A 22,462-nucleotide genomic window follows, 5' to 3' on the forward strand; every position below is an offset into this window, starting at 1 on the left:
CATTGTTGCTACTTTTATCAATAAAATACTGTAACTGCATTTGAAAATCCCCCATTTTATTTCTTTTTATTAAATTTAAAGTACTTTAACAGGTATATACACTGTATTAAAATACATGTATACAAATTTTTATCATTACATAAGAATAAAACTCCATGTATCTTCAAGTAAAATAGTTAGTACATGTAATTCCAGTTGAGTATGGAATGTAAAACACCGTATTGTTAGATAGAAGACTGATTAGATTAAGGTATTCCAACTTCTTTTTTCTTTTCTATAATAATATTTATGTTGTAGCAGAAAAAGAGTAAAATGTGTTCCATTAAGAACAACAGACAAACATGAGCTGACTGTTTGTTATGCCAGATAAAAAGTGGGCATTCTCAGTCTTAGATTCCAGAAATCATGATGACCACTGTCCATGAAATTATGATCACACTATGTTATACTGAAACAAAGATATTTAACAGTTAACAGTTATCACTAGCATTTGTACATTACGAATGTCTTATAATCCACATACATGTAGTTTATAATAGCTATTAAGTTGAACTCTTCAACTTCAGTAGAATATCCTCCGATTTGTCAACAGACATTTTGCAGGATGATAACAAGGCTGTAAGAAAAAGAAATATTGTCCAGTTAGAACATTTTTCTTGAAATAGCTAAATATTGTACTTAATTAACCTCTTAACTGGTAATAAGCATTTTGCAGTAATAATAATGGTGAGGCCATTCTGAAAAAATAAGACATAAACACTATAAGATACAAACTTTCTAACTGCTCTTTTGCATCTCCTAAGTGGGACTCTTCAAACTTTGTTGTGGGCTGGAAATAATCATCTGGCACCCAGGGGGAGGGGGTAGAGACCAGCTGGCTGCTGCTGTTCTGTCTCTCTAGATAGACGGAAAAGTAAACTTAGTGAAGATAGAATTCAAAGTGCATGTGACTGAGTGACTACATGTAATACTATAACTATTATATATATCCATCTTTTTATTGTATTCTCTTATGACCATTATCTATATATCTGTGTGTGCAAGGGTGTGTCTTTATGGACTCTGTATTATTCATCTAATACATATATTTGGTTTGAGTATTGTGTACACTAGTCTAGACTCTAGATCTTATTATGCACCCGGATCGATAGATCCAGGGCGTATACTGTTTTTGTCCTGTCTGTTTGTCTGTCTGTCTGTCTGTCTGTTTGTTTGTTTGTCCCGAACTTTAACCTTCACCATAACTTTTGAACCATGAAAGCTAGAGACTTTATATTTGGTGTGCATACTCCACTAATTAAGTTCTTTCAAATGACAACAAGGTCAATGACCTTGTGACCTTGACTGTGGCCTATATGCTAAAAATAGCTTTTTTCTGCAAACTTTAACCTTCACCATAACTTTTGAACCATGAAAGATAGAGACTTCATATTTGGTATGCAAACTCCACTAATCAGGTTCTTCCAAATGACACCAAGGTCAATGACCTTGTGAGCTTGACTGTGACCTTAATGCTAAATATAGCTTTTTCCGAACTTTGTTGCCGCCGGGCGCATAGTGTTCACAAACACATCTTGTAATTTAATACTGAATTTATCTTGAATTACTCACTGTCCAATGCCTCCTCGATGTCACGGCACATAGAAAACACATCACTCCCAAGGCCAAGAATTCTCTCACCTACCACATCAAAATATTTAATTAAGGTCATTTTTACATACTGGGTACATTACTCAAAGTATATTTTAGAGAAAAACAATGTTTCCTGTTAATCAAACATTATTTAAACAGAATGTGGTATAAGGCATTCTATTCAAATAATACAAATTTAGAGCAGAGTGTAACAAACTAAATTTAATCCTGTAGGATACCCCTATTGCATGAATGTAAATATTGTTATTTATCCTGTGGGGAGCCCCTCAATTTGTAATTTTATCTACCTGAGAACTCGTGTTCGGGTAGTACCCGGGAAGTCACAGCCGAGATAAGACCTGTTTGGCTTGTTGTGTTGAAGTAGCCGGGGCGGGTACTCAAACTGCATCAGGGTCCTATTTCCTCGGGCTTTCGTCCCATTTCGTAATTAACAGGTCTTGGGCGGGGTACTACAGCTAATTACATTGACAATAGACTGTCGGCAGTCCAGGGTGTGAGGGAGAGGCTTGCAATGTGTAATGGTTTTGCAGTTACAGCGGCAAATGTGAGAAAGTGTATGACAAAGTACGGCAGCCCTGACGGACACCTCGGGACCAGCAATTTAAAGTTATGTGTTGGTATTGAATTAAGAATTCACCTGTTTGAAATAATATCAATTCAATCCAAAGTTATTCCAGACGGCATTGTGAAAGTTAAAAACATTCAAATATGTGATAATTGTGAAAATTATATTTAATTTAATTTGTGAACGAAAAACACGTTTACCAGAGGAAATTAAAAAGCCAGAACCCAAATCTTCTGCAAGGGAATTGTGAATAATTTACTACAGTAACTTTTTAAAGGACATTCTCCAGGAAGTGCAGCTGATAGACATTTCATTTCTATATTTTTTTAAATTTGTTTTTTTGTTGTAAAAATTTACTTTTGTTTTGTTTATTAAATTTTGTTAAAATTTCATTTTGTTTGTTTCCTTCATTTATTCAAGTTCTTAAAGTGTATAACCCACATCTCAACATAGAGCAAACACACGGACCTCCAAAAGCACAAAGTTGGGATTATAAGTGCCATTGAGGAGTATACATCCCATGGTGACTATCACAATACCAATACCTATTGATCATCCTTGTATCATAAACTTATTTGTCAATTGCTTGCCTTATTTAAGAAATTATTAGTACATAGATCATGCTTGTATATTGAATCAACTGGGAGACATTAACTCCATGTGTACAGGATAATGGTATATTTCTACATAAATAAGGGAAGTTGTTGATAGAAAATTATACTAAAATGATAGTGTGCAGCATGTTTGAAAATTACTTGGGTATATTGTACTGTGCCAAATAGTGCTATTTTATACATGCACTATATACTGTCATCTTATCTAAAACCTCCCTTGCAGCACATTATGATGACATATAATGCTTTTTATCATGGACTTTAAGGTACAACACTATGTCTAAGACAATTCCTTTGGTACATTGAACTGTGTCCTATAAGACTTACCATCTAGGACTTGAAGATAGAGCAGTATGTCTAAGACAATATCTTCTGTAATACTTACCATCTAGGACTTTAAGGTTGGGCAGCATGTCTAAGACATCCCTCCTGTACATTGGACTGTGACAGAGAGGGTTACTCAGGTCCCTCAGAGAGTCGTGAAGTCTCAATTCCTCCAGCTTGTCCAGGGCTGTCAAACATCTCAGACTGTTTATACTGAAATATCAAGAGTGTATTTCATGATGTGTCATATTCACACCTTGACAACTAAACTGCTGGGTGAGATTTTGAACCCATTTTGGTGCTAGTTGTATGTATGACATAATTGACCAGAATCTTGCTCTAGGGGGTCAATAAGGGATATACAAATGGCCCATGGGTCACAAAGCTCTCTTGAGTAACTTGGACTCTGCTATTCTTCACCAAATTCCCCCCTTGTAAAACAGATTTTGGCCCCAGTCTACTCAAGGATGTCATGATTTGGCCTACCTTAGAAGGCTTCCACATAAGTTCCAGCTTTTCTGGTCCAGTGGTTCTTGAGAAAAAGAGTTTTTAAAGATCCCACCCTATTTTTGCCTTTATTTTCTTGCCTTGTAATAGGACTTTGCCCTTTGTTTTAATAATTTCACTTCCTCTTCACCCAAGAGATTGTTAAAATTTCTGGTAAAAATAAAATTTTTACTAACTTTAGAATTTTTTCCCCTTTAAATCCATACATCATTATGCCCACTGTGAAATTTAACCTTAAATAAATTCGGAGTGAAATGGACAAGTTACCTATTTATAATTTTCCTTTGTAAAAGGTATCTATTTATACAATGGTAGATAATGACAACATACAAAATGTGAAATCATTATGGTTACTCAAGTTTAATAATCATTTGAAAACAAATTCCCTACCGAATCTACGTATGAGCTATCTAAATATTTTCCCAACCAAATCTACGTTTGGGCCATCTAAAGATCTCTAACCCTTGACAGAGGAAATTCGAATTAGAATAAAAACGATCATGACAAGGTTGTAATACATAAAAAATTAATCAGGTATTACTGCTAAATGGTCAAATAAAGGATAAAGAAATACACAAATTTTAAGGTTATATGATGATAATATGGGTGTACCTTCCTATTAAATTCCCTGCCAAATTAACAGACTGAAGGTTTTCCAGGGCTTGTAGACCTTCTGCAAGGAAAAGACTATGTGTAAAAAGTATGCAAAGATTTCCTAAGCGTAACCTCTATAGATCACTAAATTTTCGTGACACCTTATTTTTGAAGGAAAGTCACTGACTCTTTATTAGCAAGACAAAATATTAACAAATTGTGGTTAGTACTAGATATAATCTTTAGAAATATAAATTTACTTCATAATGAAATTTTTGTGAGCAAACTGAGCTGCTTTGCATAATCAGCATGATAATTATGCGAATATAAAGTTCTCACAAATAAAGTGATTTACAGTGTATATAAAATATTCAATAAGCAAATACTGTATACATGAATGTATAAGTATATTGTAACAGGAATGAAGAAAATGTTTGACTGGACCTGGGACCTAACCCCTGCATCACTAGTCTAAGATGCTCTACCTTGAGCTACCCAGGCAGATATCCACAGCCAATGCATGTGTACCTATTTATCCCATGTTTACCCCTTTATACCGTTGATATAGCTCATGTGATATCGTTTTCGTATCCCACAGTAGTGACGTCACAATGGGTTTTACGTTAGCTTAATGTGTAAAAAAGTTCTATATAAAAACAGTGTAAAACATTGATGTAGTGTTTAAAACAAAATGTAAATCATGGGATCAAAAAATCTCACATGATTTGTAGTTGCATGGATATGATTTTTATCAACTCGTTGTGTTATCCCCTCGCCAAGGATAAAACACACAACTCTTTAAAAATCATAGCCAACAAAATATTAACAATATTGTGGTTACACCTTATTTTTTTCTTCATAGAAATATAAATTTACAAAAGCTATATGGACTGTGGGAATTGGTTGTATAGCTCATTGGTTAGGGCACCTGTCTTAAAATGCAAGGGTCCTGGGTTCAATTCCAAGTCCACTCATATATTTTCTTTAGGCATTCCTCCTTTCCTACTACAATATATTATATGTGATGGATATAATCATGTCATAAACAGTCCAGTCCAATACGAAAATTCGTAATATTACAGAATATCGTAATATTATTCTTATATTACTATTTTTCGTAATAATGTAATATAGCATGTTGTGAGAGACTATATTGTAACAAAATTAAGCATTGAAAGAAACTGAATGATGTTAAGGAAAGTATGACGTCAGAAATACATTATGCCCCAATGGTACTAGTATCACGTGGTCATTTTGGTCAGTGACGTCTATCGAAAAGTATGAAAATGCAAGAAGAAAGTAACAATAGTGATGGGTGAGTGAAAATTTTGTATTATTATTCTTATAAGAAGCCAGGGATGGGAACAATTTTCCATAAAACTTCAATGTATCCTAAAACTTGTCATAGTTTTTTCGAATTCCCTATATTTTTCCCGAAGTCTACCCTAAAAATCAGCCTCATCTCCAACAACGAGAAGATATAACTTGTACAACTTTCACTAGGCTCTATGCATGCACTTGGATCAAATGCATCAAAACAAAGAAAATGCATGCATATCCACGATGATTTGATGAAACCAGAGACGTATAATCTCTCATGAAACATAACAAGCAGGTTGTATCAGAAAAAAGGGAAGTAACTCTTAGAAGAGTTAGAAATTGCTTATATTACAATTATATTATATGTGATGGATATAATCACTGATAAACAGTCCAATTAAATTGATTCATTAAAATAAGATAATAACCTAGGTTGGTAATCCGGTTTCCCGACAGGTTTAAAATGGTCAGGTTCCCTAGTCCTGCTAGCTTATTTAGTTTGCATAGATCATTTCTGGAAAGGTTAAGTCTCTCTAATTGTGAACATTCGCTTATGCAGCCGAGATCACTTAGGCCTGAAATAGAAAACTTTATGTTTATTATCAAAATATTTTTATTGCCAGATTTCATTGTATTTGTATCATTCTTTTTGTAGTGAAACTGATTAGTTGAACTTCTCGACTTTATATTTTACCACAGTCGCGGAGGTTGAGGGTATGGATACTCTCAATATCAAATTCCCCACTTCGAGTTTTCAATAGTGCCTTTGTTATCTTTCCATCTGAAATAATGACAATATTTTTATCATGAACGTTTCATTCAAAACGGGAAATTAAAACCTACATAAATAAAATAGTTTACCTTCCATGCTATCGCATGTCGTTGCGATTGTAAACAATGGATTCAGTAAGTCGTACTTCAAAGATTCCCCATTTGCTCCCTTTTCCTCTTTTATCCTAGTCCGAAAAATCTGACGTTTTCTTGGCTTTTTTACGATATAAAAATCGTAAAAAAGCCAGGAAAACGTCAGATTTTTCGGACTAGTTTTATCCAAAAGTCCGATTTCCACTACTGCTATCAGTCGTCAAGTTTGGATTCAATTTCAACTTTATAATTAGCATCCTTTTCGGACGCTGAAAACGATTCGCCTTGACGATTTTTATTTAGGCCCTATCATGCCTATGTAAAAAAAAAGATATGTAAGAGCATTTTTTTTTTTAATTTCAAAACAAAATTCCGTCCGTATTATTAATGTCATACAATCCCCCGCCCATTTTAATCCGTGTGATTGGAAAAATCTCGACAAACTATATCGATATGCATATTTAGGAAGGACTCTGGAAACTTTTTTTTTTTTATTTTAAATAACTTGAACTTTTAATTAAATAATTAATCTGACACTATCATAATGCATGGGGAAAATTTCCAATATTCATGAATATTATATGGCAATATATGTACTTCCGCAGGTAGACTTCAATTTTGCATCTTCAGTATTCTTTACAAAGTCAAGGCAGGGACCTATATACTAGTATATCTAGGTCCCTGGTCAAGGCCGGTTTTGTGATTTTGGATCTCTACACAAAACTTCATGGTCAGTTGACATTTTAACGATGTCAACTATTTGTTTCTGCATTTTAAAAACACATTTTAGATATACTCGTACATATGGCACGCCAAATTCACAAAAATGAACAAATCATAGTTTCACAATCGATAAACTAGGTTTATCGGTTGTAAACTATAGTTTAAGGACTGTAAACTATAGTTAACAACGTTAATCTATATTTTACATCTGTAAACTATAGTTAACGCGATAATCTATGTTTCACAACCGTAAACTATACTTAACACCGAAAACTATCATTTGCGATTGCAAAACAGAGATTATCTGATAAATACAGTTTCACGATTTGTAAACTATAGCTTACAAACCGTTAACTATAGTTAACGATCTGATAAATATAGTTTCACGATTTGTGAAACTATGATTAACAACTCTTAACTATAGTTTACGATTGTAAACTATAGTTTACAAATGTGAATCTATGTTTATCAACAAAATCTATTGTTAACGCTTATTAGATAAACTTAGATTAATTCGTAAACTATAGTTAACAACCGTTAAATATAGTTTTACAGATGAAAACTATACTTAACGAATCGTTAACTATAGTTTACGGTTTGTAAATTATAGTTTACAGTCGATAAACCTAGTTTATCAAATGTGAAACTAGGTTTATCTCATTTTTGTGAATTTGGCGTGCCATACGTACATGTACATGTATTTTACACACAAGAGATCAGTACCTCTACATTAAGCTGGTGAAAGTAAATTCTAAGTTTAATGTCACCTCCGCGCATAGGTTTCGAAGAAATTGACACTTTGAAAATTCGTCATTTACAATTTTGTTTTCACTCTGATTGTACACACAAGTACTCTGAAATTGAGATGCTTGAGTTTCTTATTGACAATATCGGTGAAGAACAGGCAACTGACATTACTTATTACTTTTTTACTGATTAAAAAATATACCTACCTATAATTCATAAACAAGTATAGGGCCATTAGGGGGTATATTTTTTTATTAAAAGAAAAATAAGTAAATAGTCAGGTGCTTGTTTGACGAAGTTAACGTTTGGAGACCAGGTCTCCAACAATCTGTTGGAATTTCCATGGTTATTGATTATGCCCCTTTTTAGCCCTTTATTGACAGACTTATAGACTTCTAGGGAATGACAAAGATGTCGGAAAACAATCGATTTTATAATTTGAAGAATCTCAATCATAAAGCATTTATGGATTTTTACAATAGTTAAAATTTTAAGGGAAATAATATAAAACTAATATTCATATGTTATATGATGATAAATTACTGTAACATTTTTAAAAATGTATATCAAGAGATAGAAATATCTGTTTTAACTGTTTACATGTTTCACCAGAGACTTGTTAAAGTAAGACAATTCCAAGTTTTTTTTTCTATGTTTAGCGTCCGCAGAATTAAAACCAAACAAGGATTAATTATATAAACAAATTTATATATCTCTCTCTCTTTAAAAAAAAAGTGGAATACTTTTTTTTATCTCAGTTTTAGGGGCCAGGAGGGGTATGAACAACAATTATAAGGAATGTTTTGTTGTGGAAACAGTGAAAGAATATGTTAGGAACACACTGTTAGTAATATTTTGAGTTGACATGCAGTTTAAACACATGGAGAATTAAATCGAGAAACGGTGCACTTTTTTGTGCGCAATAAATATATGTAAAGTTTTTTTCAATGGGTGGCACTGTAGCTCTCTGGTCTGCCGGAGAGCTACAGTTCTGCAGCTAACATGATGCAGATACATTCCTCAACGTTTTTTCTAAATTACGCTCAATCGTAACATCCGTCTCACTACGTACCTCAAATGCACGTATTCCCGTTAATAGCAATTTCATAATTTTAATAAGACCATTCCCTTTTCATCTTAACTCGAAAACAATCTCATTCAAACTCATATATATATCCCGGAAATTGTCTGAAGTTTTTTAACATTTCAGTATTTTTTTTATGTACATTTGTTCTGTTCTGCAAAGTATTCTTCCACAGGGTTGATTTTTAAAGCAGTCTTCAACTGCTAAATTTTGGCAGTTTAGGAATTTTTTTTAGTATTTATATTACGATAATAAACCAGTAGTTCAATTAAGTTACAATGTGAATTATCAAATAATGATTAGAAATTTAAAACTGTTCTTATGCTTTTGTGTTTTTCACCTTTTAATTTGGTTTGTGGTTTACCCCGGAAAGAAAGATATGTTCCGAATTTGGGTGGAAAACAAAAATTGGGGGGGGGGGGGGTTCGGGCTTCAACTACATTTATGACTCTGAAAATCGGGGGGGGGGAGACTTGTTCGCTTAGGTGAAGAAAACTTTTTTTTTACAAACAAACAAACAGAAGACGGATGTACCATCAGGCATAGCATAACTTCTTTAGAAAAGTTAAAAAAAAAGGAGGGGGGGTAAAATATTGAAAACCGGATACGAATTACTTTACGTAAGAGTTAATACTTTCATTTCACATCCGGGGAATTCCATTGGCGGCTATTTTCATTTCCAGATTTTCTGTCTCTTGCAGTGGTTAATTGTACAATGAATACCGTATTTACCAACCACAATGTATATCCCAAATATATATTTAATAAGAGTAATTATTCAACCAATAATTAGGTAAGGTGATTGGTTGTTAACAGTTTTTAGATTAGTTTGAATTTCCTCTAGTCATTGAGCGTTTTACGTCTAGGAAAGTGAACTGTAAAACGTGAAAACTTCAGGAAAGCTGTATATTATAATTCGTTATGAAAGTGATAAATATGTCAAACTTTCATTTGTAATCTTCATGTAGAAGTGTATCACATATGATTTTGAACAGGGACATATTAAGTATTCAATACTTATCTCTGATATATCCATCAGCATGTTTATATTCATGACATATTTTTTTTTTTCATATTTCTTGTAAAGCTAAGTAATATAGTATGTCCCACATATGATATCAAAGTTATTCTCTTATATAAAGACGTTTCATAATTTCAAAGTTTACTTCACGTGTCTGGACAGAGCAAATGCCAATTAAATGCATCATGCATGTCTGATTGTCATTGTTTACTGATTGCATTGCTGATGAGATGCTGTAATTAAAAATATTTTATAATGTCTTAACTTGAGACATAATTCTGCAATGTGGATTTATTGCCCTGTAACCCTTGTATTTGATTTAAAGAAAGATTTCTGACTTTTTAGATAGAAAGACATATATTTACAGTGGGAAACAGAATGCTAGAAGTCCAAAATGATGTCCAAGGACACTTTTTCTACAAGACTGTTTAACCACAACAGTTTATCGTCTTCCCCAGAGACTTCTGTTAAGTGTTAGGATAACATTTTATCTTGTGCGGCAACATTTATCTGTAAGCTGCTCAACAGATTGTAAAAGATGGAAGAAAGTCAAGATGTACAAGAACTATTCTTCACCAACCTGCAGCTTTTAGGTTTTAATGTGGAGAGAAAAGAGGCAGAAGTCAGAATACCTTTCAATAAGTAAGTGATAACAAAGTGTATACACTTTGTTTTTATCACTTAAGTAACACAATTCTCAAGGGCCCATTTTGTCTTTGGTACAGGCTCCTGCAGGGCTCTCACACCACTTTTTGGGACTGGGGCCGGGGCCATTCAAATTGGGAAAATTATCGTCATTTTGGTAAAAGTTGGATAACCAAAATTCATTTAAAAAATCCTCAAATTTTGCTTTTCTAGCATTTTGTCATCATGTTAACTCTGGTTTTGAATAAACAGTTAAACAGAGCAAACGTGGGTACGTAGGCTATTTATGAAAGTACATTTATTTAGCTTTGTCATTACTATCTTTGATTGTTGATATTGTGGTTATATGTCTTTCCGAGGGAGAGTCGCTAGTCACATAGTCCCGAATTTCCTCGATCGCATGGACAACTTTGCTTACCAATACAGTGCGAGACTGAAAATGCTGAAGCATGGGTATGTTTCTAGGTGCAGCTTACTAATGTTTAAATGAAATGTCTATTTTTTGAAACCAAAATGATGTTTTTTGTCGAAACTACATGATAAGATACTCTGCACTCATAATTATTACACATTTTTGTAAAAACAATAACCTGGTTCCCCGAACCAGTTTACGAATGCATTTGGCGCGAACTAATAAAATATTAGTACAGTTTCACTTTCATTTGCAAGTGTGTTTTGTTTAGTTTAATTTTTTGCGATTAAGTTTCATGGACTTTTATTTTTTAATTAATATTTTGCTATGGAAATTGGGAAATTTACACCTTTCTTTTGGGAAAAAAGGTACCTTTTTTGCATTGGGAACGGGGCCGAATATCGGCCCCAGATTTAGAGAATCGAGAGCCCTGTCCTGTGTTCCGTCAATTGAGAATTTTAGATAAAAAAAGTGGGAAAGTTTGGAAATATTGATATCTTATTGATGTATGATTCAGTATTCACATCTTCATGAATCTTTGTCATTTCAAAATTCAAGATTTAAATATAAATACTTCTTCAAAATTCAATTCAAATTTGGACCCACCTTTCATTAAGATGACGTGACCAAACTTTGTTGTATCAGAGTTTGTATATTGTTATACAATTTTTCTAGGAATTAAAATTTTTGTAAAAAATTATGAGAGATTCAGAAAAACTTCCTTCTACCCCTGAATTTGCTATATTTGTACTACATGTAAAGGAAATGTTTATTGTCAGAAATCAGTGTAACATAATCTCCTTAAAATCCCAATCTTCAGTATTTTCTTTTCTTTGAAGAAACATGTTTGACTTACCAAATCGCAGAGGGGCGGAGGAGGTATTGTACTTCTTATTCAGTCGACTGAACCCTGTCATGTGTAAAGAAGAATTTAGGTATTAAACATTGATTGTCAGACATAAAGGCTCAAATTTTATTTCATTTCCATTTGATGTTGATTAAATACACATGAAATATTTTTCTTAAACAGAGTTAATGTTTCTGCGGCATATTCTTCAAAGGTTCCATCAGGAATATATTTACACTGAAAAATGAATGTGTACACTGTGCTTTATTAAATTTGATGAGATAAGTCTTTTATGACAGGGGCTGTTGGCCAATAACAGATAAACAGCAGGAGCAGATGTTCAGACGAGGATGTAACAACTGGTTGAGCAACATAAACAAAGTACACCAACATAAATCTGTTAATAACTGAAATTATTATCTGTTGACCTGTGATATCTTTGATATGTATCCTGTTATATTTTATAATATTGATTTCTAATGTTTTGTTCTATAGGAGGAGCCAGAAGCCATGTTACCAAGGATTTCTCCCTCCTTGTTTCTGACACCAGGTGGAGCCAAATTCTATCAGCTCATCTATCGTTTCTCACGATACGTCATCTTACAAGTCAACGAAAAGGAGAATGGTAGGCACTCTCACAGATAAGTGTAATTATGGCTAAAAAGTTAAGCTGGAATGATGACAGTTGGACTTGTTTAAGGTTTACAAGTATGCTGCAAAGTTACACACAAGACTTTGCCTGTTATTTTTATCATAAGAGTTAAATAGTGATAAGGGTAGGCTGCCAAATACAGAATAACTTGGATGTAGTCAGCATTATGGGTGTTGCTAAGAGTGCTGTACTATAAGTACACATCTTTTGATAATCTGTGTTTTTGTTGAAGGAGCAAAAGAGAAGGAGAAGCAAAGGTATCCAACTCTAAGCCAGAAGAACAAAGAACTTGCAGAAAATATGGCAGATGTTTTGATTAGCTGTGTCATCAGGAAGAGGAACACTTTCCTGAATACAGCACAAGAAATAGTCTCCCTAAACAGGCAGTGGAAGGAGCAGTCCAAGTAAGAGCTTGTGATAGACCACAAGTAGATAATGGTAGATGTAGGGAGAACAGATATGGAGAATAATTTACTGGTGTGTATTGAGACTAAGAGCTTGTGATAGACCACAAGTAGATATGGTAGATGCAGGGAGAACAGATAGGGAGAATAATTTACTGGTGTGTATTGAGACTAAGAGCTTGTGATAGACCACAAGTAGATAGTGGTAGATGTAGGGAGAACAGATATGGAGAATAATTTACTGGTGTGTATTGAGACTAAGAGCTTGTGATAGACCACAATTAGATAATGGTAGATGTAGGGAGAACAGATAGGGAGAATAATTTACTGGTGTGTATTGAGACTAAGAGCTTGTGATAGACCACAAGTAGATAATGGTAGATGTAGGGAGAACAGATAGGGAGAATAATTTACTGGTGTGTATTGAGACTAAGAGCTTGTGATAGACCACAAGTAGATAGTGGTAGATGTAGGGAGAACAGATAGGGAAAATAATTTACTGGTGTGTATTGAGACTAAGAGCTTGTGATAGGCCACAAGTAGATAGTGGTAGATGTAGGGAGAACAGATAGGGAGAATAATTTACTGGTGTGTATTGAGACTAAGAGCTTGTGATAGACCACAAGTAGATAGTGGTAGATGTAGGGAGAACAGATAGGGAGAATAATTTACTGGTGTGTATTGAGACCAAGAGCTTGTGATAGACCACAAGTAGATAGTGGTAGATGTAGGGAGAACAGATAGGGAGATAATTTACTGGTATGTATTGAGATAATGTGATAGACCACAAGTAGGTGTGTATTAGGGAGAACAGATAGGGAGAATAATTTACTGGTGTGATAGCTTGTGATAGGCCACCTTGTGTACAAGTAGATGATAGGCCACAAGTAGATAGTGGTAGATGTAGGGAGAACAGATAGGGAGAATAATTTACTGGTGTGTATTGAGACTAAGAGCTTGTGATAGACCACAAGTAGATAGTGGTAGATGTAGGGAGAACAGATAGGGAGAATAATTTACTGGTGTGTATTGAGACCAAGAGCTTGTGATAGACCACAAGTAGATAGTGGTAGATGTAGGGAGAACAGATAGGGAGAATAATTTACTGGTGTGTATTGAGACCTTATAAGAGCAGTGTGTGATGAGAGTTTTCAAAAATCACATATGTAAGTCAGCTTAGATACTGGTTGGTGAAGAGTGTTTGGTTTCAAAGATGGGAGAACAGTCCATCGAATATAGGGTAAGTGAGATACTTTTAATTTACTGGTGTGTATTGAGAGACTGTCAAAGAGCTTGTGATAGACCACATTAGATGGGCCACGCAGTGGCGACATAAAAAGAACATATCTAGGCCCAAAAAGTTTGATGGTATGTATTGGAAAAAATAACGAGTTTGTGATTTACCACAGGGGTTATCAAAAAGTCGTAGCTGTAAAATTAGTACTATGTAGTCTGAGCTTACAATTTTTTTAAGGAACATAAAACAACAAAAAATAAAGAAATGTTGAAAATTTTAGCTTGATGCGTTCATTATTTCCCAAATTATTACAAAATAAAAACGGCATTATATCATCACTCGGCGCCGTCACCGTTCAGTTTCATGACGTCCTACAACGTCATTGATTTTCAATGTCTGCTTCTTTTAACTCATACACTTATTTTGATGAGGTTTCCTGGAGCTAAGTAAGGACTTCAATCCGTCTTGATTATATGACTTTACAATTATTATTAACAGCGGCTTTCAATGCATATAATGTTGCAACTGGATTCATAAAATGGGAGAGATCCTCACTTGAGTGTGCCAGCATATTTTGCTTTTTGGAGTTTAATATCTACAACACTTGATCAACGTCAGTTTTTGACTTGAATGATTTTTCACACCTTGACTACAAATTGACCTTATTTGTGCATTCCTTTTCTCTCTGACTCTATTTTGGCATTAAAAAACAAGTACTCTAGATGCGTATTATTTCTACATAGCCAGATTAAACATTTCCTAGGTCTATACCATTTTTTTTAGGGGCAAATCTTTGGTAGTCATTTTCAAGCAATATTTGTTTAGATACTCCATGTAAAATTTACCATAAAATTTTATGGACTTCCAGAATGAGATAAAAATTGCACATTTTATGGAGCAATAGTGTCCCAACATATACCTGAATTAATGGAAGTTTTGGATGACAAATATTTATATTACTGGTGTGTATGGACATACCATTGCTTACAAAAACTTTACTAATTTATTTAAAAATAAAATTGATGATTTGTGGTTTATTCTATAGATAGAAAAACTGATGCTAACTAGATATTTCAAAATTCATTGATGTACCTAAAGCGGTTTTAATTTTATGGCGCTAGTCCACGAACTTTTTGATACCCCCTCGTATGTTAGTTTGATATGATTTTTTTCTCGTAAATTACAATCGTCAAAATTACATATTATGAACTAGGTTTAACTTAAATTTTTGTAAACCTGATACAAACTTTGCCGTGCACAGTGGTACATTGATTGAAATGTTTGTTAGAGGCTATGTACATGTATATTTCAATTTAATGAAAATTAGATCTTTGATTGGCTAGATCCGCAACCGAAAAGGTTATCTAAGAACAGTAGTGTACACTTGTTTTTTTGTAAAGTATGTACCATGTTTCCTTTGTTGGTTATCAAAAGAACGATATAGATCTACTAAGTGGTAAAAAAAAATGATGTGAAGTTTTTTTTCTTCACTTTTAACTAAAGTTAACGTATTAATGGCCGTTTTTAACTGTTAACTGTTATTTATTACAAAATGCTGTATACAGTTGAAAATGTTTATTCTTTTTTACTCTCCTAAATTTGGTATCACATGCCCGTATGATTGTTTCATTTAAAAACCGTGCATGATCGTTTTATAAATAGTTCTTTTGTCCCGACTCGATGGGCGGAGTTATAGAAAAGTGTGGGTTATGTACAGAAAACCCACACTTTTAACAAAAGAAATCACACCTAACTATGGTACAATGAGACTAAGAGCTTGTGATAGGCCACAAGTAGATAGTGGTAGATGTAGGGAGAACAGATAGGGAGAATAATTTACTGGTGTGTATTGAGACTAAGAGCTTGTGATAGACCACAAGTAGATAGGGCTGTGGTAGATGTACAATATTTTTCAAAGCGATATGCAATATATTGGATTCTAAAACAAGTCCATCAGAAAAGGCTTATAAAACATTTTTATGTATAACTTTCATAACAATTAAGTGTTTTATTATCCATTTTAAACTTCTTGTCTCATTGACATTACAAATAACTCTTCAAATGAAAACTTTTAATGACAGTAAAATCAACATGTTCAAATAAAATTCTCTTTGTATTTTGTAACAATTATAAAAACTGTGTTATTTCCTTACAAATTATATAATTAAAAATAATTGAGCAGTTTTATTTCAAAAAACTGAAATATAATTTTTGGTGATTGAAATTCCCATCTTTTTAACAGAATTAGAAGAAAAACTGTTTGTCCGATACGTATTGGAAGTCATTTTTCGATACGATAGTTTTCTTGCATATCGATACGTATCGATATATTGATACAGCCCTAGTAGATAGTGGTAGATGTAGGGAGAACAGATAGGGAGAATAATTTACTGGTGTGTATTGAGACTAAGAGCTTGTGATAGGCCACAAGTAGATAGTGGTAGATGTAGGGAGAACAGATAGGGAAAATAATTTACTGGTGTGTATTGAGACTAAGAGCTTGTGATAGGCCACAAGTAGATAGTGGTAGATGTAGGGAGAACAGATAGGGAGAATAATTTACTGGTGTGTATTGAGACTAAGAGCTTGTGATAGACCACAAGTAGATAGTGGTAGATGTAGGGAGAACAGATAGGGAGAATAATTTACTGGTGTGTATTGAGACTAAGAGCTTGTGATAGGCCACAAGTAGATAGTGGTAGATGTAGGGAGAACAGATAGGGAGAATAATTTACTGGTGTGTATTGAGACTAAGAGCTTGTGATAGGCCACAAGTAGATAGTGGTAGATGTAGGGAGAACAGATAGGGAGAATAATTTACTGGTGTGTATTGAGACTAAGAGCTTATGATAGACCACAAGTAGATAATGGTAGATGTAGGGAGAACAGATAGGGAGAATAATTTACTGGTGTGTATTGAGACTAAGAGCTTGTGATAGGCCACAAGTAGATATAGATTTTAGTTTACTGTGTGTATTCAGAGCTTATGATAGACCACTAGTAGATAATGGTTTAGGGAGAACAGATAGGGAGTACTGGTGTGTATTCAGAGCTTGTGATAGGCCACAAGTAGATAGTGGTAGATGTAGGGAGAACAGATAGGTAGAATAATTTACTGGTGTGTATTGAGACTAAGAGCTTGTGATAGGCCACAGGTAGATTGTGGTACAAGCAGGGAGAATAGATAGGGAGAATAATTGACTGGTGTGTATTGAGACTGCTTACTATTATTTTATGCAGTGTAATGTAGGTCAAGTGGATGGTTTATTCTATACGATGTCTTGTTTTGTTTCATTCATACTTGTGTATTTCGGTACTTGGATCATAGTGTGGTTACTTGTATACATGTCCTAAGTTTTACTGAAATCAGACATAGCTGTATACAGTGTAGCATTTTTTGAGGGCAAAAAGATTTATTCATTTATAGGAATCATTTCAACACATTTTACTAATCAAAAACATTAACAGAGAATTGATTTGAGCAGAGATTTACTAACTTAATGATCATTATGACTATGTTTTATTGTATATTAAGATGAAGATTTCACTTTGATTCTATTACACTGTGTTGGGTAAAAATGCTATTTAGACTTTTAACAAATTAATTTATTATTAACTACAGTGACATGGTGAAGGAATATAGAAAGCTGAACAAAGAAATACGAGACACAGAGTTAAAGATCAGAGACGAGATACACAAATCCTCTCAGATGAGCGCTGCTAGGGGTAGGTCAGTATCAGCATTAAATATGTTTGACTTGATATTCAAAGATTGTCAGAGATGCCTGTGTAAGGGACTGGACAAAAAAATAGATAAAATGATGTCAGCAGTTTTCAGAGATACAGGAAATTGGTGATTGAATCTTAGATATTCTTTGATACACTGTTAATTTGTAGTGCGGTGCGATATTACTGGTTAACTGGTGTATCCCGATTTCGTTCTTCACAATATGTATCGCGGTATTTTTTTGTGAATACCTGTTCACATTCGATATGCTATAAATTGTTATAAGAAGAGTTATTTGCCCTTTTCAAGGTAAAATATGGCGGCAAGCGATGTGAAGTGTGATCAGAAACCAGAGACATGTCTCTGTCAGAAACGAAAAGACGACAACTGTTACATGAAACCTCTTCATGTTAAAGCTGAATCTGAATATTACAACTTGATTCTTCAAGTTGTGCCACAAAAAACTTAGCTTGCCACTTGCGCCGACATAACGCGCTCAGGCAATTGCAATATCAACCCGAGAATACATGTAATTTGAGCTTGTGTTTTCATTTAACATTGACGAAAATCAAAAATTATTTAAAATTTTCTATCATGATATATTGCAATACAAAATATAATATTGCAATATATCGCGATACGATTTTTCAGTCGCGATACCCAGCACTATTAATTTGACACAAAACCAGTCTGTTAGTCTAAGTCTTGTGTTTTTTTGAAATCTGTCAGTTTTGTCCTATTTGCTGATTATTTTGTAGCCCTCTTGCCAAGAAACAAAGATCAAAATCATATGAGCCAGATTTTGACCCCAAGTCAACAAAGAGGTCACAGAAGGTCAATGAGGTAGGAGGAATAAATCCTTATGTAGAACTCCTTTAAAAGCCTATCAAAATGAAAATTTCCAGATTGAAAATTGTTAATGAATGGTCATATTCTTATTTGTGTTTACAAAAGAAGCCACAATGCACTTTTTTCATCCTTATTATTTTATACAGGTGAGAGGTCTGTGGAAACAGTTGGATGGTTTTCTTGTCAGTGAGGCCTCAGAGAGGGAAGTGATAGAGTCAATAGTGGATACCTCCCTAACTAAATACAGGATAGACTCGGCCAACATCTCCATCAAAGTCCCAGACCTACTGCTGCGAGAGTGTGAGAAGGAAATTAGGCAGGTCAGAATCTTGTTTGATATGCTCCATATTATAAAAGAGACCATCAACAAATTTGTCTATCTGGTTGAAATCTTTATTCATCCGCTTGTTCAGTCTTTTGTATATTGATTTGAGTTTTAGACCAAATATGCTTAGTTGATATCAAAATTTTCTTTCAATGTAGAAGCCAGTATTAAAATTTTTATTACAGGTAAATACAGTTTACACATTTGCTTGGAAAACATTGTCTATCGCAATTAGTTGGATATTAACATTTTTCAGAGACATGTACCTTTACAGAAGTAAATGATAAGTCTTTTACACTTTTCCTGAATTTAATACAAGACCGATTTCAAGACAGTAAGACAATTTTGTTAATGTACGAATAATCTGTGGTATATATTAACATTATATATCACCTGTTTTATTTTGGAGGAATTAATCATTCACCTGCTTATAATTCAGTATAGTTTTTTGCCAGGATCTGTTCCAAATTTCAGATTAATAATAATCCACTGTATTTACCCATGTTTCAAAGCATGTTTTTGGGTAATACATTATTTGACCTTTTATTTCAACAAATTAAACAAATATTAAATCATTAAAATCTGTAATCTGTGGTTTTCCTTTCGAATATCAGATTGAGTTTTGATCATCATTGAAATGTTTTCAAATTATTTATACATGTATTTCTGTTGCTAGAAAAATACAGAATTTTTCTAGAGAACTTGTTTATAAGTTGGATAAAGAGTTTTTGACCAAAATTTAACTCCCAAAACTGAACTAATAAATGAGCAGTAAATATAGACAATTTGTTAATGTCCCCCAAAAAAAATATTACCTGTGCAAATATATATTAAAGAAAACAGCATTATCTTAAACACAGTTCTGAATTTATAAAGCCTGTTTTATTTTGGAGGAATTAACCATAATTTCACCAATTGTGAATCTTTTTTTATTATGTTCATGAAAAAAAATTGAGAGTTCAGAAAGAAATAAAATATTTGTTTGAATTGTTTCCTTGCAGGACATCTGTAAAATCACGACATGATCAACACTGATTGTAACATTGAGCTATAAAAATAATTAACACATCTGTAAATCACCAACTATGTTTAGTGATTAGTTATTTAATCACTTTTGACTTGTTTCATTAAAGTAAATCCTTAGAGAAAATTTGCAGTTATCACAAAATTATTTGACCTTTTATTAAAAATCAACAAATTAAACAAATATTAAAGCATTAAATTATTTTCATAAATTTTTGTTACTATCATAATAAAATGGTTTTCCATATTCATGTATTTCAAATGTTTTTTAACCCAGTCATGAATGTTATTGTAAAGTAAATAAAATTAAACTTTTGTCAATGTTTTTTCTCCCTGTAATTTTTATTATTCATTAAAAAATATGCTCACAATGATTGGTATAATATTAGAATAATATTTTTATCTGAAATTTTCCATTATAAGTTAAAAAATAAAGAGTTACATTTCATGAATCCAAAATTTAAGTTTTCTCCCAATTGAAAAATATTATGTCAACTTAATTAAATGAGCATGAATTATGGCATATAAAACAACAAAAATATATATCCAATAATTTATTAATCCTTTGATACCAATGTTTTCACTCCTGAGAAAAAAATACTTGTACACTTCTCGCAAATTTAATATGGGGCAATTTTAAAGAAAACAACATTATATCTTAAACACAATTCTGTCTAGGTGAATTAAAAACGGGGCAACATTGTTTACAAATGTTAAAGGGCAAAAATAAAACAGGGCAAAATAACCTTTTATATAGCAGTTACTCTTAAAAAGGGGGAGTAACTTTTGATTTACTTAGTTTTAAACTTTAATCCTTTAAATGTGAAAAAGAGTATTCTTGCCAATGATGTAGTGTAGCAAAAAATCTAAAATGTTTGTCCTGAATTATTTGATTTTCATTACTTTTCAAGACCCAAAACTGTGAGAAATTAGCATTACAAGTGTATTAATGTTAAATGAAAAATTTTTTTTTTTTTTGATGATTGAGAAAAATTTAAATGGATAAATAATTTATTTTTAGCAAAAAAAAAAAATTCATTTACACAAAAGGCAGTTTAATTCTCTTCGAACAGTTCCTCTGTTGTAAAGCATTTCATTACAACTGCTTTCATTTATTTTGTCAGCTGGTGTTCCAGATTTCACTACAGACATTGAAAAAATAACCACACTGGCCCACAAAAATCACAGTTTACTAGTGGCTAGTCAGGATCTACAGAAGGAGATTGAGGGAGTTCTACCAGAACTGAAGCGCTCGGTGGATCAGCTGAGGTCGGAGGTCGAACAGGGACTAACCACTACCCCCACACAACTTCGGACTTCAGTATGTTGTTAGAAAGTAATTACCACTGTGTATGACATACATAGGAATAGACTTTCTCATCTTGTGGTTTACTAAAGCACAAATTGTTTAAATACATGTTATTACTAATAAACAAAATTAATATATTTTTTTGTACTTGTACATGCATGTACATTAAATTCAATTTTATGTGATTCTTCCATCATATCAGTGTACTTTCACTTTAATATTCTTCATATTATACACCAAAACTAAGACTAATATTTTTTAAAAATCGGTTCTCAACTGTCACTTTTCCAAGGTATCTGATAAATGTAAGTTTGCCTCGGCAGGATATGAAGATGAAAACATGATGAACTTTTCATGCACTTTTGAACCAACTTCCCCCCTCTCTTCATTCCTGCTGTAATTGTGATAGTTGACAGGAGTGTACTTAATTTTGGAGGGGTTCTGAATACCTGTTAAAGGGCATTTCCCATACTTTTATTACATGTATGCTAAAATTTCAAAAAGATGTCTGTCTCGCATGATTCACTCAAAGATGGAATGATGGACCAAAGAACCAATTTTTTTATGTCTGAATTGTAACTACAAACTGTTACCTTGTACGCTGCATGCTTTGTTTTTGGTACTTTTCACAGTACTTGTAGCATCAAAGCTGACAGGATTGATTTAGTCAAGTGACAAAAATACATTCTGTTGGTGCTACATGTATTTGGTATGCATTTTATCTGTCTCCTTGGCTTTAAAACATTTACACTGTATGTAAAAATTTAGTACTTTTCAACCACCATGCCTTAATTCAATAAGCAGAAAATTATGAATACCCGTAAATTTTACGATTTTGGAGTTGAACTGTCAATAACAATGTTAAAAGATCAAGATTATTTTTTAAACATTCTATTTTAATCTCAATAAATTCTCTGTATGCTGTAATAAAGTTAAAGTAGATGTTATTCCCCTTTTCACAGCTATGAACATTTATGTAATTTTTATGCCCCTCTTCGAAGAAGGGAGGGCATTTT

The 22,462-nt window shown here is 33.1% G+C and overlaps 2 protein-coding genes across 2 annotated transcripts in view; one reads left to right on the top strand and one right to left on the bottom strand.

The window, feature by feature from the left end:
• Nucleotides 1-77: 77 nt before the first annotated feature.
• Nucleotides 78-6,490, bottom strand: LOC134234352 (leucine-rich repeat-containing protein 61-like). Its single transcript, XM_062716410.1, has 8 exons — nucleotides 6,439-6,490; nucleotides 6,272-6,358; nucleotides 6,006-6,152; nucleotides 4,276-4,336; nucleotides 3,218-3,369; nucleotides 1,612-1,680; nucleotides 775-897; nucleotides 78-616 (listed from the first exon to the last, which is right to left on the bottom strand). Exons 1-8 carry the CDS (start codon nucleotides 6,443-6,445, stop codon nucleotides 543-545), a joined length of 720 nt encoding a protein of 239 aa, XP_062572394.1. The 5' UTR covers nucleotides 6,446-6,490; the 3' UTR covers nucleotides 78-542.
• Nucleotides 6,491-9,649: 3,159 nt separating this feature from the next.
• LOC134234321 (uncharacterized) overlaps nucleotides 9,650-22,462 on the top strand; it is a 33,257-nt gene continuing 20,444 nt past the window's right edge. Inside the window, exons 1-11 of the mRNA XM_062716373.1 lie at nucleotides 9,650-9,788; nucleotides 10,362-10,658; nucleotides 11,913-12,008; nucleotides 12,220-12,301; nucleotides 12,416-12,545; nucleotides 12,805-12,976; nucleotides 17,836-17,943; nucleotides 18,699-18,783; nucleotides 18,936-19,172; nucleotides 19,403-19,448; nucleotides 21,262-21,458. Of these exons, the coding sequence (XP_062572357.1) occupies nucleotides 10,555-10,658; nucleotides 11,913-12,008; nucleotides 12,220-12,301; nucleotides 12,416-12,545; nucleotides 12,805-12,976; nucleotides 17,836-17,943; nucleotides 18,699-18,783; nucleotides 18,936-19,172; nucleotides 19,403-19,448; nucleotides 21,262-21,458 (1,257 nt within the window). The 5' untranslated portion in view covers nucleotides 9,650-9,788; nucleotides 10,362-10,554. The remainder of the gene's footprint in view (nucleotides 9,789-10,361; nucleotides 10,659-11,912; nucleotides 12,009-12,219; nucleotides 12,302-12,415; nucleotides 12,546-12,804; nucleotides 12,977-17,835; nucleotides 17,944-18,698; nucleotides 18,784-18,935; nucleotides 19,173-19,402; nucleotides 19,449-21,261; nucleotides 21,459-22,462) is intronic.

This window comes from Saccostrea cucullata, unplaced genomic scaffold (genome assembly GCF_032062105.1).
Source record: "Saccostrea cucullata isolate Sc308-1 unplaced genomic scaffold, CSIRO_AGI_Scuc_v1 ctg598, whole genome shotgun sequence".
NCBI classification, from domain to species: Eukaryota; Metazoa; Mollusca; class Bivalvia; order Ostreida; family Ostreidae; genus Saccostrea; species Saccostrea cuccullata.